This window comes from Octopus sinensis, linkage group LG2 (assembly GCF_006345805.1).
Source record: "Octopus sinensis linkage group LG2, ASM634580v1, whole genome shotgun sequence".
NCBI lineage: Eukaryota > Metazoa > Mollusca > Cephalopoda > Octopoda > Octopodidae > Octopus > Octopus sinensis.
This window is the reverse complement of record NC_042998.1, coordinates 116,718,838-116,733,062: the sequence shown is the minus strand read 5'-3', so window position 1 is coordinate 116,733,062 and position 14,225 is coordinate 116,718,838. Positions and strand designations below refer to the sequence as shown.

The window sequence follows — 14,225 nt, the reverse complement described above, 5'->3', positions numbered from 1 at the left end:
ATAGAGTTCCATCCACTCAGAGACGTATCTGAGAATATGTGATTATCAGCGAAAGAAGAATTTGAAGCTTGAACATATATAAGATAATTTTGTTCAAGTGAAATTGATGAAAATCATCGATAAAGGATGCGTCTTAAACTTTACTTGGTTTTGTACAACATCAAAGGAAGTAATTTTCATATCTAGTGACATATAAGTGTTGGTTAGAGAAGCTTCGGTCTAGTATCAAATATAATTTGCTAAAATTTCATAAGATGATTTGAGAAATCGTATGATTTTCTGCATTTCAGCGTAAAAGTTATAGATGTTTGGCCTAAATTATTAGATTTCTCCATACAGAAACACTGAGCATCTCCTTAAGAACACAAAGCAACGCACACGAACATACTTGAATAGACACTTATACGTCCATCTTCATACATTCTATGTGTTTGTCCATGTGTGTTTGTGTGAGCGAGGGACAGTGAGTGGGTGTGAGTGCATACATACATACATACATATATACATTCATACATACGTATATATACATTTATATATATATATATATATGAGAATATACATACATATCTCTCTCTCTCTCTCTCTCTATATATATATATATATATATATATATATATATATATATTATATATATATATATATATTATATATATATATGTATATATATATATATATATATTATATATATATATATATGTATATATGTATATATGTATGTATATATATATGTATATGTATATATATATATATATATATATATTATATATATATATATATATATATATATATATATATATTATATATATAAGCAAACCTGACTATCCATCTACCAAAAAGGATGGAAACAGACAGCGCACACGTGTGTGTAGGTTCTACCTGAGGGGTGTCTGCTGGCATGGAGAGGAAGGTGCAGGCTGCAGTTTTGCACATCGGGGACCCTGCCGCAGAGACACGAAACAGGTCAGAAGCCAACTACCAAAAGGAAAAGGGATGGACCACGCACCACCTGCCCCAAAACGAAGGTACGCAGATGCGGTGCGTGCTACAAACCGCCAACATGTTATTGAAAGGGCAGCTGCTGAACAAGAATCCATTTTGTGCATGACACAAAAGATTGTACAGCGGCTAACTTGGCTCCATCAAACTCAAACTCGCAGATGGGACTATCCACAATACACAAGACCACCACAGCAAATAGACCCAAGGTGGACACCGCCGGCAACAGCATACACTTCACCTCGATGCTCCTACTGAACCTCAGACGACTGCTAACACTCAGTAACAGGACAAAAATCCCGTTCTTGAGAGTCTTTGTTGCATGCAATCAAGCCTTATGCATAGCACTTACGGAATAAACACCTGAAACCGGACATAGCAGATGCGGAATTACACATACCACAGTATGTTGTACTACGGACCGACAGAAAAGAAAGGAGTCATGGAGTAGTTGCTATGTACATCCGTGAGGACCTCACACCCCAGGTCCTTTTGTCATACTCAAACTCGGTGTGTGACACACTAATTGTACATATGAGGCAACTTGGTGTAGTTGTGTGTGCTACATATCGCCCTCCATATGCCCCAAGCCATGTAGGCAAGTTTGAAGACTGCCTTATAAAAATAGAAGAAGTTCTACTCACATTAGAACAACACATAAGTGTACTTCTTATGGGAGACTTCAATCTACTCAATGTCAGATGGCCCGAGGGCCTTTCTCTCCCAGGAATGGCACGATGTGAACGAGGACAGGCGACGTCCCTCCTGAACCTCATTGACAGCCTGTACATGGAGCAAGCAATACTCCAACCAACCAGAGATCTCTGCTTCACAAATAATATGGATCTCATCTATAATGTGAAAGTGACACCGACTCTACTCTCGGATCACAACATGGTAGAGCTGACCATGGTAGAGAGTCCTAGCAACACCAGTGCAGTTCCTCTTTCAAAGCTTCCTTGAAACTGGCAAACGTCCAAGAAAACTGAAGGAAGGTAAAATATGCCCTATTCATAAAGGAGGTAGCAGAGCGGAGGCCAAGAACTACAGACCTATCTCTCTGACCTCACACATCAGCAAGGTCATGGAACAAATAGGCAGAAGGAAACTAATAACCTTCCTTGAAGTAAATGATTTGCTGCCTGACACCCAACATGGTTTCCGACCAGGAAGAAGCTGCTTAACTCAGCTCCTACAACACTATGACTGGGTGCTGAAACGACTGCTCAACCACTCAAATGTGGAAGTGATATATCTCGACTTTGCAAAGGCCTTTGATAAAGTCGATCATGGAATGATATGTCACAAACTGCGTGATCTTGGCATAGTTGGAAAATTGGGAGAATGGCTTCATGACTTTCTGAAGGATAGAAGTCAGGTGGTAGTAGCCAATGGGGCCACTTCTATTAACACGCAAATAGTGAGCGGTGTTCCGCAGGGCACTGTTTTGGGACCACTACTGTTCATAATAGCCCTCACATACATGCCCTCAGCCACGCAGAGAGCCACGATCACAAGTTATGCAGATGATACAAAAGTTTCACAGGTAATACAGAACCCTGAACACACTAAGCACCTGCAATGTGAGCTGGGCAAAATATACAAGTGGGCTGAAAAGAATAGCATGCAGTTCAATGCTGAAAAGTTTCAAGCTTTATGCTATCAGCATGCTAATCTAAATGCAATACCCAATGAATACACTGGACCCGGAGGGACTGCAATCAGAGAGGCACAATCAGTGCGTGACCTGGGTATTTACATAAGTGATGACGCAACCTTTCATGTACATGTTGCTAAATTGGCAACGAAATGTAGACGGCTGGCCGGATGAATTCTTAGAACCTTTAGAACAAGAGAACAAGAAAACATGATGGTCCTCTGGATGACACTTGTCCTAAGCCACTTTGACTATTACTCTCAGCTATGGTCACCATCCAGTGTCAAGTTGATCACAGAACTTGAGGCGATCCAACGAAGCTACACGAAGAAGATAGCCTCTGTGTAGCATATAAGCTACTGGGAAAGACTCAAGAGATTAAAACTCTATTCCTTGGAGCGTAGGCAAGAAAGATATGCCATAATATACATCTGGAAGATCCTGGAAGGACTTGTCCCAAACTTTGGCATCGAGAGTTACACAAATGCCAGAACTGGGCGCCACTGCGTGGTGCCAAGAACTCCAAATTTGCCATCAAGATGTAGGACAAGTTACTGTGATAGCCTGGGCTTCAGAGAGCCACAGGTCTTCAATATCCTCCCGAAGAACCTGAGGGACCTGCATGGGGTGGATGCGGGTGTCTGTAAAGTAAGAATGGATCTCTTCCTGTCAGGTGTCCCGGATGAACCAACTTCACGGCAGGAGGTGCAGATGAGGGCAGCTGCATCGAACTCTTTCATGCACCAAATGGCAGTTGCTAAAATGCATTCGTGAAGTAAAATCATGTACCAACACCAAATGGCGGTGCCCAGCATGGCCGCAGCTCGTGAGCTGAAAGTAGATAAAAAAAAAGTAATATGTATATATATATTATATATATATATGTATACATATATCTATCTATCTATCTATCTATCTATCTATCTATCTATCTATCTATCTATCTATCTATCTATCTATCTATCCATATAATTTCAACAATTGAGGGTAAAATTAATTAATTATTAATCAATTTCACCAAGTATTCAGTATGTAAAGGGACCATTATAGGCGAATTCAAAATATTACATTATATATAAGGGCTTAGTAAAATAAATTACTTTGCCACATACTGAACGCATTAGAAATAGCAGCTAAAGAAATTTCTTCAGCTATTTCTAATACTTAAAGAAGATCTCTCTCAGATAGTGTTTGCCTAAACTAACTCACAAAAGTATGGGGGAAAAACATTAAAAAATCAAGTGCAAGGTTATTTGAGAACGTACGTTCTAGATTAGTCAATTCGACATTTCTTCTTCAGCTCAGAATTGACTAATCTAGAAACGTACGTTCTCAAATAACCTTTGCACTTGATTTTTTAATGTTTTTCCCCCATACTTTTGTGAGTTAGTTTAGGCAAACACTATCTGAGAGAGATCTTCTTTAAGTATTAGAAATAGCTGAAGAAATTTCTTTAGCTGCTATTCTAATCAGTTCAGTATGTGGCAAAGTAATTTATTTTACTAAGCCCTTATGTATAATGTATCTATCTATCTATCTATATATATATTATATATATATATATATATATATATATATATATATGAGATATTCCGCCGTCACCATCACGTGTATTAGTATATTGGCAACTACATCATCAAAATTATCTTTTTGTACGTTTTGGCCCTGTCTCAGGCAAAGCTAACACAAATACGAAAGCGCGCGCATGTACGCTCACACAGAGACAAACATATAACTCAACGGTTAGGCGTAATTGCCTGGCAAAAGTTAACTTCCCGACTACATGTTTCCGGGTTCAGTCCCACTCAGTGGCACTTTCGGCAACCGTCTTCTGGTAAGCTTCGGGCTGACTAAAACTTTGTGCGTGGATTTCATTGATGGAAACAGAAAGAAATCCGTGATATATATGTATGAGTGAGTATGTGTGCATGTGTAAGTTTATTTGCGTGTATGTGAGTGTGTACGTGTATCTGTGTGTATACAAACGTGTTTATTAGATTGATCTTCAAATTATCTCCCCATGAATTACTAGTTCGGCAAGAAAACGTCGGACTGAATAAATACCAAGGTAAATAAAAAAAAAAACCTAATTGGACAGTATTTGATTCGTTCGACTAAATCCTTTACAAAAAATGCATCATATTATATGAATTAAATGCGCTAACATTAGTTTCACGTACATAGGTATGTTCCTCCAAGTAGTAAATAAATCCATGTTTGTGCGAAGCCTGATAGTTTTTCAGTTTTCAGTGTACTCCATTAAATCGCAATCGTGCCAATAATGATAAAGTACTCATTTTATTGATTTTTACAGAAGTTAATTGTGCATATTCAACCCCTTTACAAGGGCTGGCGATTGCATAATTATAAGTAACATGATTGGCACGATTGCGGTTTAAGAGAGTCGTTCTGAAAACAAAAACGACAATTACGCTTCGCAGAAACATAGATCCATACCACTTGGAGCCATCAGCGCCTTATGTACGTGAAACTATTAGTAGTACATAAAATGTATGTAGTATGAGGTATTTATAGTATATATATATATATATATATATATATATATATATATATATAATATATATATATATATTATATATATATATATATATATATATATATATGTATATATATATGTATATATGTATGTATATATATATATATATATATATATATATATATATATATATATATATATATATATATATATATATATATATATATATATATATAATATATGTAGGTCCCGGGTTGAGTCGGGGTTAACCACAGTAAATAAGGTACTCAATACATAGCAGAGTAAATTAATTTATTATATAGAAGGAGCTTCTACAGGACTAGAACTGTTTCATTCAAAAGAAATCATCAGGAAGCTCCTGATGATTTCTTTTGAATGAAACAGTTCTAGTCCTGTAGAAGCTCCTTCTATATATAATATATATATATATATATATATATATATATATGTATGTATATGTATATGTACGTATATATGTATGTATGTATATATATGTATGTATATATATATATATGTATATATATACGTATGTATATTGGAATTCCAACTCGGTTTTTTTATGTTTTATTCATATTCTTTATAATATTAATGTAGAATATAGAATTTGTAGTATAAATAGTATATATAGTAAAATGAAATGAAGTATTGGTTGTCTTATTAAATAGATGAAATACTAAATATCAAATATTAAGGGACTAGTATACTTTCTTGCATTTAAACAGTCTTCAAGGTCCCAGGTTGTGACTGGAATGGTTCAACTGTACTTGGCTTGCTGTCTTTTGTTCTTTATATATGTTCATGTGGACAGCAGTAGGAATTGCTTGGCTATTTTTTGAGGTGATTCCAAACATTTTTTAATGTTTATTTTTAGAAATGATGACAGCAGTACGTTTTAGAGGTTTTTTGTGTTTTAGTTATAGGGATAGGATTTCTAAGTCCCAAGTAAGATTAATTTAATCATTGTTTGTTAAGCTTGGGTTTGAATTTCTTAATAAAGTCCTTTTCTCTCAGTTTTCTCTCAATTTCCTTCAGGGTGTAAAGTTTATGAAATGGGAATATCATAAATGTTTTCCGATCACATGTTGCTAGATGGTTACTCAGTGGTATTTGGCAGAATTCTTGGTTTTTAATTAAAAACCCAGATGTTAAAAGTTATATTTTCAACTGATATTTGACTTAGGGGGGTTGAAATAAATTGATATTGAATTATACAATACTTACCTATGTATTCCACGCAAGGTAGGCGTAGCTCACCTATGTTCATTGCGTTAAATTCCTCTCCATGTAAATATACCCGTTATCATTGCCTTGTTTTCTTCTCTCACATTAGCAACTGTGTTTTGAATTGCATGCCAGCTTATTTCTTAGCATTTTCAGATGCAAAACCTTCAGGGGGTCGTTTAGCTTAATGGTACAGCACTCAGACAGTTTCTAACGGGTATGTATTCATCACACGTAGCAGTCCGCTAGCAACTGGCGCTACTCCATCATGGATACAGCATTTGAGCTGAAACATATGAAAGAACATAACAGAAAAGAAGCTTATATATATGTATATATATACACACACGTGTGCGCGCACACATAGAAGTATATATGCGCATGCACACACACTCACACACACATACACATACAATTACATTGCACTACGGCTTATTTTCAATTCCGTGTACTACATCCATTCCATAACATGCAGTCAACCTGACGCTACAGCAGAAGACATTTGTCTACTGTGTCACGATGTCGGCGTGTACTCAAAAACTAGACGTTCACTAGGTAATGTTTGTAACCACACAGCCAAAACAGTCTGTCTATCTATCTATCTATCTATCTATCTATCTATCTATCTATCTATCTATCTATCTATCTATCTATCTATCTATCTATCTATCTATCTATCTATCTATCTATCTATCTATCTATCTATCTATCTGAGCGTGTCTGCATATGCGGACGACGTCACGGTCATAGTGTTCAGCCAAAAGCACATGGAACTGGTCGGCGAGATACTGAAAGACTACGAAGCGGTTACAGGGGCGAAAATCAACGGGGAAATGTAAGTGGACTTGCGGTTCGGCACCTGAAGAAGCAAGCCCATGCCGTCCACCAGTGCTTCCGTCGTGGGACGCTGGACCGACGGTCCGGTCGAGTTCCTCGGAGACTGGAACGAAATAACGAGTAGGGTGGTTACTATCTCCTGGTAATTGGCCGAGAGGAAACTGTCTCTAAAAGGTCGGGCGGAGGTGGCGAACACGTACATCACAGCCGTCATGTACTGCTGCCTGACTGTCGTGCCTTGTCCCGACCATACCATCACCAAACTAGAACGCACTCTCTTCCGCTTCTTTTGGAAATGATGCGTCCCGTGGACAGACGATCCATTTGCTGTCAACATCCGTTAAAAGGAGGGGTGGGTCGGCCGTGGTTGATGATGCGCAGGCATGCGCTGAGACTGTGATATCTCCAGCTCTACGTAGACGACGGTGAACAGGTGTGGTCGCCGTTTGTGCAGCACACTTGAGAAACACGGGGCCGACCTGCCCGAGATGCGGTCCGAGCGACGAAACCGTTCTTCACGCGCTCGTGCTGTGTCCAATCATTTCCGACCAGTGGGCTTATGTCGAACGACTGCTGTCACGTGTGGGTCGAGTCGGTTTATCAGCCGAGTCTATCGTCAATATCGTCACGCCTCCTTCCTTCAAACGAGAAAGAAGATCTATTTTCATCATACTTGTGGCTACGGCGAAAGAACGTATCTGGCGGACGCGTCTGAAAAGATAAGAGACAAACACTTTCCTCTCTGGTCAATCTCTTATCAATTTCTTCAAGTATCACTTGAAAAGGAATGTGAGAGTAGAGAGGCAAATTTTGTCTAGCGAATGTTTAAAAAAAAGATGAGTGAATGTAGCAAGGATGGCACGTATGAATGACGAAGACATCTTGAGCACAATCCTATGAACCTGGAAAAATTTAAAACAGAGAGTTAGTTATTGCAAATCCGTGTGTTAACATGTGGCATTATTGGCCGAGGTTACCGTGGTCTTTTCCGTAGGCTTTTCCTTCCAGGGGTAAACATTATTTGTTTCCCCCTTACACTTTACATCATGACATTTCTGTGATACACGATCCCTATTGATCGTTTTTCTTTCTTGTTTTTCTTTTTTTTCTTTTTTTACGATCCCTTTTGATCGAAAACCTCCCCACCTTTTTTTCTCCACGCAAAGAAAAGCTCTACTTTGTAAGTTGTCACCTCTTTGTTCAGCCTTGTGTGGCTAATAAAGAAACATATCTATCTACCAAAAGAAATTGACAAGCAGGCACACGGACAGATACATAAAATAGAATAGAATAGAATAGAAAAGATAAATAGATAGATTGTCAGAAAGATAGATAGGGAGATAGAGAGATTGATCGAGAGAGAGAGAGAGTGTGTGTGAGAGTGTGTGTAAACAGGCTCACTCAGACACATACTGGTTTCAACAGTGCTTGCGTCCATACGCACGACTTTGTACGTTAGAGTTATGTTTACCTGTGTGTGCTTATAGTTATACATACCTGTCAATATATGTTTGTGTTTTTATGTGTTTCTAAGATTTTGTAAATGTATATGTGTACCTGTATTTCAATATGTGTGTATGTATGTGTATAATTAAAATATATTAAAGTTAATCCGATTATAGTAATCTGCACTACAGTTGCTGCGTTAATCCTTTTGTGATGGAACAAAATTTTGATCTTTCGAGATTACAACGTGAAGTAAAAACGTAATTATATAATTAATACAAAGAACAAAAACACACACCATGTGAATCAGAAACAAACAAACAGGAAATGTTTCCCGAAATGCTGTATATAAAAAATCTAGATGTTTGATGTTTACGCAGTATTAAAATATCATCAGTAATAATGGTAAGACCATTAGAAGTGTCATGTAGCAAGAAAGATATTTTCGAATTTGACTATTTTCGTAGTTCCTTCTTGGTTGCATCTGTGTATATATTCAATATAGTGTGTTGGATATTTAGCCTTCATGTGTCTGGAAAATTTGTAAGTATCTCGTTACTTTTGTTTGCTCAGTTCCTGAAATAATGATTATTATTATTATTATTATTATTTTTATTGTTATTATTATTATTATTATTATTATCATTATTATTATTATTTTATTATTATTATTATTATTATTATTATTATTATTATTATTATTATTATCATCATCATCATCACGCATTTATTTATTTATATATCTTTCAATTTTTCCGGGTTGAGTGCAGGAAACAAAACTAGGACACCGTATATAATTAGAAAATAGAAAAACGAAATAAATATATTTTTACTATGAGTCAGCGGTGGGAATATAAATATAAACTGGCGTTAATTTACTTCTATGTATGTGTGTATGTATGTATGCGTATATATGTATATATGTATGGATGGGTGTATGAATGTATGTATGTGTATGTGTATGTACGTAAGCATGCATCTATGTACATTTTTCCGTCTATCTGTCTGTATGTTTGCCTGTCTCTCTGATTATCTGTCAGTCTCTCTCTATATATAAATATACATACGTGCGCAAATAAATCAAAGAAGCAGCAAGTTACAGGCAGAGAGATAGCTGTGCTTTTCTATGTGCGTGCATGTGTGTTTGTGTGGGTGCTTGTGACGGAGGAAGAAAGAAGGAGAGAGAGAGAGGGAGAGAGAGTGTCTCTGATATGTGTAGAAATTTTGAGTGGGATATAGATACAAGGGTATATAAATAAACAAGGTAGGCAGATAAAAACGGAAGAATAAGAGCTTATCTCACGGTTGAATTTAGAAACTACAGACATACGCAAGACAGACCCACGCACAGTTATACATAAGCATGCATGTATTTGTATATCTTTCTATTCCTTTTTCTTCTTTTTTTTGCCCACTTCATGCGTATACATAAATGTTATATTATTTTAGAAATTTTAGAAATAGCCAGAAACAATGAGACAAAACGATTTCTCTCCACCTGCAGTTAAAATATTCTAACACACACAGACACACACCCACACATGCACAGAGAAAGACAGACACACACGAATATATGTACAGGCTCACAAACGTGCGTCTGTATGTATATATATATATTTATTCATTGACAATAATTTGAACCCCTGTTATGCCGGAATTTTTATTCCCTAACAAATAAAATTAAGAAAATATGTATGTATGTATAATATATATATATATATATATATATATATATATATGTATATTTGTGTATACGTATGCATGGAAACGTATATGTAAATACATATATATATATATATATATATATATGTATTGGAGTAAGTGAATTGCCGTCTTGGAAAGAAATCCTAGTATATGTATTTAAATCGAATTTGGATTTTCGTTTTTAGTTTTAACTGTCCCTTAAGCTTTGTTTCAAGTGCAAATCTATCTTTAACATCGTGACTGAATTCATTGTTTTGCTTTAGGCCAAGTGAATTTAAAAAAAGTAAGAACAAATAATGATTAAAATCGAAAATAATACTATTACTTCAAGAAACTCAGAAACATATCTGTTAAACTAGTTATTATCATATTTTTGAACGTGGCAGATTAGGATGTTATTTAATTCAAATTGCTGGAAATTATTATCTGCATTTTATTTTCAATGTTCATTATAATAAGGTTGAAAACTCCACTTATTCGCTTGCTTCTCTTTTCACTAACTTGCATATTTACATGCAATAGTATAAACTTAGCATATGGACAAAATATACAAAGGTATATAGATAAAAAAGAATTGCTGCTAATACGTAATAAATAATATTGCTGTTTACATTGCCACAATGAAATAATAGGCAAAATATTTATTATTAGAATTATTAAAATCATTTTGGATTAGCAAGATTCGTAAGAAATCTAGGAAACATCATATAAATACATTACTGACGACCATTTCCAAGGTTTTGAGTACGAATTCACCTGGATCAACTTAGTCTTTCTAAAACATAAGATATATATAGCGTAGACCCAGTTCTAGAGTTGATTTGGCTGCTTGTCATGTCCCTTCATACCAGAAAGTCGAACGAATATATTAGAGAGATTTGTTTCGTTTATTACTAAAGAAATCTCGATTTCTTTAGTGCCGACATGATTCCATAGCATACTTAACTACGTACATTCATTTTGAATTCCATACCTGTTTCCTATGCCAAACGTGCTAATGGTTCTTACCTGGTTAATAGCATCAAGTACTATGATAACGTTGATTTACCGAAAGAAAAGTCTACCCAGCAGATGACGACAAAATGTAAAAAAAGTATCTCCTTGATAACATTAATTTGCAGAAACTATGAAGTACCAGACTCATCTAATCCATTTACATTGCGAATCCAACTACCAATCTCAGGTTGTTTTTCTGAGGGTCCAAAAATTAAGTTTAAATTTAAAAAATAGGACTCAGTATAGTCGGCCATTGTCTACTTTAAGATATCTAGACAGGTATCTCTCTCAAAATACGCAATTATATTTATTATTATAAATTCCAATGATGGATATTGCAATACAAGACTGTGGACTATCGGATTTTATGATCAGATTTAATGATCTCTGAAATTTCATCATATAATCGAATGTGGTAAGGTGGTTATGAGTTCTCTATTTAATTCCTACTGGACTGAAAGCATTAGATATCGTCAATTTTCTCAACAATGGCTTTGCTTTTGTTGTTAAAATTATCTTTAAGAAATGAGAGTTTCTGTGATAAATAATGTATCGCAAATTGGAGAGCGTTCTATACAGAATAATACGTAGACAGTGAAAATTTGAGAATTTCACAAATAATTTTCTCTTTTTAAAGGAAAAAAGACTTATTTTGAATTCTCATTTCTAAAACTCAACAATAACAATGATAATAGTGTTTCATTTTTTGCTAAGTGACGTAAGATATCGTATAGCTGACAATGACATAAAGTCTTACTTTATGTAAATTTCAAGCTATGAATAGCCTTTCACATTTTCAAGCATAAACACAAGAACTCATTTTTCAGAAGCACTTCTTTGAGTGTTACTCGTTTTACATTTCTAATTAGATAATTGCTTTGTTTTTCCTATTGCAATTAGGAATATTGTAAATAGTTATTGTGAATTATGGAGTAACATATTGAAAAAATAAATTATACCAGGAGGTAATTGGAATAGATGAATGTCAAGTTTGACTCAGAATACTTATTAAACATACTAAGCGGAAGTAATTAAAGCTAGTAATTAAATACATCGCGTGCCAGTTCTACAATACAACTCTCTTTTCATTAATCATAACAATTTTAAATATATTATCGACCACATTTGATCTCTCGTGTCCCAGTTTTAGTACACCTTGCCTAAAAGCGTTTGATAATCTTTCTATCATTTATTTGCAAGATTTCGTTCAATTGACTACGTCACTAAGTAAAGTCTCTCAGAATACTATTTTAAGGAAGTGATTATTCGTACTTTTTGAGGTTCACAATTCATGCAGATTTTTATATGTAAATATATTATACTTTATCTTTCATTATATATTTTTTTATCTATATATATTTATTTATTGATTGTTTTTCAGATTTTTTCTTGGAACAGAAAAAATATGAATTCTGAAACGCTGAAATTATTTTCGGAAGGTCTAAATATGTGAATAATGGTGATATTTACGAAAACATAGGTGGAGATTAGAAGTAGAAAGACGGAGACGGATAACCAGTGGGTATCAAAAGAAACAAAAATTAGTAACTTTTAAATATATGTCAACATGAAATTAACACTGAACTTGACCTGAATTCAATAAGTCCAGGAATTACAGGGCTTTACGATTTGTGCGATTTGAATTTTCAAAAACGCAATTGCACAAAATAGCAATGCCAAAAGAAGAACAAGATTTGTACACCAAAAGAGGAACCATAAAGATGAACGGAAATATCTGGGGAGTACAAATATTTCTTGTAGCTATTATATGCACCTACAGCTTTCGTTCTGTGGAATGTCTTCCAAGGACAATTCGTGTCGGTAAGTCCCATTTATAATATAAATTTTATACCAAGTTATAACAAAAATATCATCTTCGATAAAATATGCACAATGATAGTATCACTAATTAAGAATCATGCAATTTTACGGCAGTATCATTAACATAACAGAAATTTGATTTCTAGCAAATGCAGTGTGTCTCATATTTTGTAGGAAATTGTGAATGTTATTGCCGTATACTTTAATTGTAATAACTGTATCCATCAAAAGAAAATGAAACGAAAATTATTACGAATGTTTTCTAATTATTTACAGTCGATCATTTAATAGAGTTGAACTCAAATATTTATTATAATCTGGTATATCTGAAACAGAGGTAAATTGATATTTTCTTATTTAAACGAACGATATATCCCAGATCCAATCACCCGTGAAGAAATTTCAGTCACTAAAATTGGATATTTCTATTATTTTTAATCTTCATATATTTTTCCAAGCTTCTCTCAGTGTATGAGGAACATCAGAACTATTGAATCCATCATCTAAAACTCTAAACCTTCAGAACCACAACAGTAGAATAGACGCAGTAGTATATACGTTAGTAAAAAGAAAAAAGATTATCAAATGGTCGAAATCAACTGGGATTAGCCAAGGATTCATAAAGGTAAACTTATCATCTGAACAGAATTCTGATCTGTAAATAACCAGTCTTTCCTTTCTAACTGAATGCAAAACCGTGCTCTTGGAAATATAGAGATTTGTAACTGTCGTTGGAAAATAGTTATCAAGGTAAAAAAAATAAATAAATTCATTCGATTGTATAATTAGACTCTCGTTATGATGAGTGTTTATGAACATAATTATAAGAATAATTATAACAAATTCCAAAATAGATGTAGAATTATATGCGGAAATATTCCAACGGCGCTAGTATAATTAAAGTTCACAGAGAATAATACAGTCACTCACAGGTAACTTAGTTCATAGAATTTTGTCACTTAAATAAATATAATAATATTAATAATTTAGAAGCAAGCCAGTTCTTTTCCTACGGCTCAAGATTGTCAA

The 14,225-nt window shown here is 34.7% G+C and overlaps 1 protein-coding gene across 3 annotated transcripts in view; it reads left to right on the top strand.

The window, feature by feature from the left end:
* LOC115225708 (glutamate receptor ionotropic, kainate 2-like) overlaps window positions 1–14,225 on the top strand; it is a 1,130,247-nt gene that overhangs the window by 325,517 nt on the left and 790,505 nt on the right. For 2 of the 3 annotated variants that reach the window (XM_036499016.1, XM_036499022.1), the window contains one exon: window positions 12,757–13,196. In XM_036499016.1, coding sequence (XP_036354909.1) covers window positions 13,049–13,196 — 148 coding nt within the window. In that variant the 5' untranslated portion in view covers window positions 12,757–13,048. Of the gene's footprint in view, window positions 1–8,992; window positions 9,219–12,756; window positions 13,197–14,225 lie in introns of those variants that run through there. The other variant, XM_036499020.1, reaches the window with a different exon arrangement.